The sequence below is a fragment of the Malurus melanocephalus genome, unplaced genomic scaffold (assembly GCF_030028575.1).
Source record: "Malurus melanocephalus ecotype Western Australia unplaced genomic scaffold, MMel_1.1 scaffold_1365, whole genome shotgun sequence".
In the NCBI taxonomy this organism is placed as follows: Eukaryota; Metazoa; Chordata; class Aves; order Passeriformes; family Maluridae; genus Malurus; species Malurus melanocephalus.
The window spans coordinates 9,130-10,569 of record NW_026624597.1 but is presented as its reverse complement, the minus strand read 5'-3'; the positions used below and the strand labels follow the sequence as shown (position 1 = coordinate 10,569).

The 1,440-nt window shown below is 56.6% G+C and overlaps 1 protein-coding gene across 1 annotated transcript in view; it reads left to right on the top strand.

Annotated features, from left to right (window-relative positions):
* The window catches only part of LOC130586859 (regulating synaptic membrane exocytosis protein 3-like), a gene marked incomplete at its 3' end in the record, with an annotated part of 5,907 nt that extends 4,473 nt beyond the window's left edge, over positions 1-1,434 (top strand). Inside the window, exons 2-3 of the mRNA XM_057387774.1 lie at positions 262-402; positions 1,343-1,434. Coding sequence (XP_057243757.1) covers positions 262-402; positions 1,343-1,434 — 233 coding nt within the window. The remainder of the gene's footprint in view (positions 1-261; positions 403-1,342) is intronic.
* Positions 1,435-1,440: the final 6 nt, after the last annotated feature.

The window sequence follows — 1,440 nt, the reverse complement described above, 5'->3', positions numbered from 1 at the left end:
TTGGACCCCTCTCAGTTCTGGCCCTGTCCCCTCCTGTCCCAGCTTCTCCCGTTATTTTTCCCACAGAATCACCCAGAAAAGCCTCCATCCCATCCTCGTCCCATCCCAAGGGATAAAACCCCGCTGAGAGGGGCGGAGCTGGCAGGGTCCGGGCGCTCCCACCCCGATCCCTCCTCAATCCCATTTCCCCAATTCCCAACAACCCCAGCACCCATGGGACCCCCACCCATGGCCAGGACGTGTCCCCAGAGGGGAGGTGACCCCTGGGGGTGGCCCTGACGGTGTCACACCCCTGTGCAGGTGATGTCCACGTGGGCGTGGCTGACCGCAATGGGCAGCTGGAGGTGGACGTGATCCAGGCCAGGGGGCTGATCCCAAAAATGGGCTCCAAGTGCATCCCCGGTACGCGGTTGTGGGGTCAGGGAGGGAGCGGGGCAGGGGCGGGGATCATCCCGGGGATTTTGGGATTGTTCTGGGATTCTGGGATCTGTCTGAGATTGTTCTGGGATCGTTCTGTGATTGTTATGTGTCCTGGGATCATCCCAGGATTCTGGGATTGTTCTGGGGTTCTGGGATTGTCCCAGGATTTCRGGATTGTTCGGTGATTCTGGGATTGTTCTGAGACCGTTCTGGGATTCTGGGATCATTTCAGGATCATTCCTGGATTATTCTGGGATCATTTTTGGATCATTTGGGGATGGTTCTGGGATCATTCTGGGATCATCCCGGGATCTCCCTGGGGTTCTGGGATCATTCCGGGATCATTCTGGGATCATTCTGGGATCATTCTGGGATCATTCTGGGATCATTCTGGGATCATTCCGAGATCACTCCGAGATAATTCCAGGATCATTCTGGGATTATTCTGGGATGGTTCCGGGATCATTCCAGGATCATTCCAGGATTGTTCTGGGATGGTTCCAGGATCACTCCGGGATCATTCTGGGATCTCCCCGGGGTTCTGGGATCATTCTGAGATCACTCCGGGATCATTCCAGGATCATTCTAGGATCATTCTGGGATCATTCTGGGATCATTCCGGGATCATTCTGGGATTGTTCTGGGATCATTCTGGGATTGTTCTGGGATGGTTCTGGGATCACTCCGGGATCATTCCGGGATCGTTCTGAGATCATTCCGGGATCACCCCGGGGTTCTGGGATCATTCCGGGATCCCCCCGGGTTCCAGGATCATTCTGGGATCGTTCCGGGATCATTCCGGGATTGTTCCGGGATCATTCCGGGATCATTCTGGGATCATTCCGGGATCATTCCGGGATCACTCTGGGATCCCCCCGGGTTCCAGGACCCCGCCCCACCCCCCTGTCCCCGTTCCCCACAGCCACCTACGTCAAGGTGTACGTGCTGGAGGCCGGGGTGTGCCTGGCCAAGAAGAGAACCAAAGCGGTGAAGAGAACGAGCGAGCCCTCGTTCCAACAG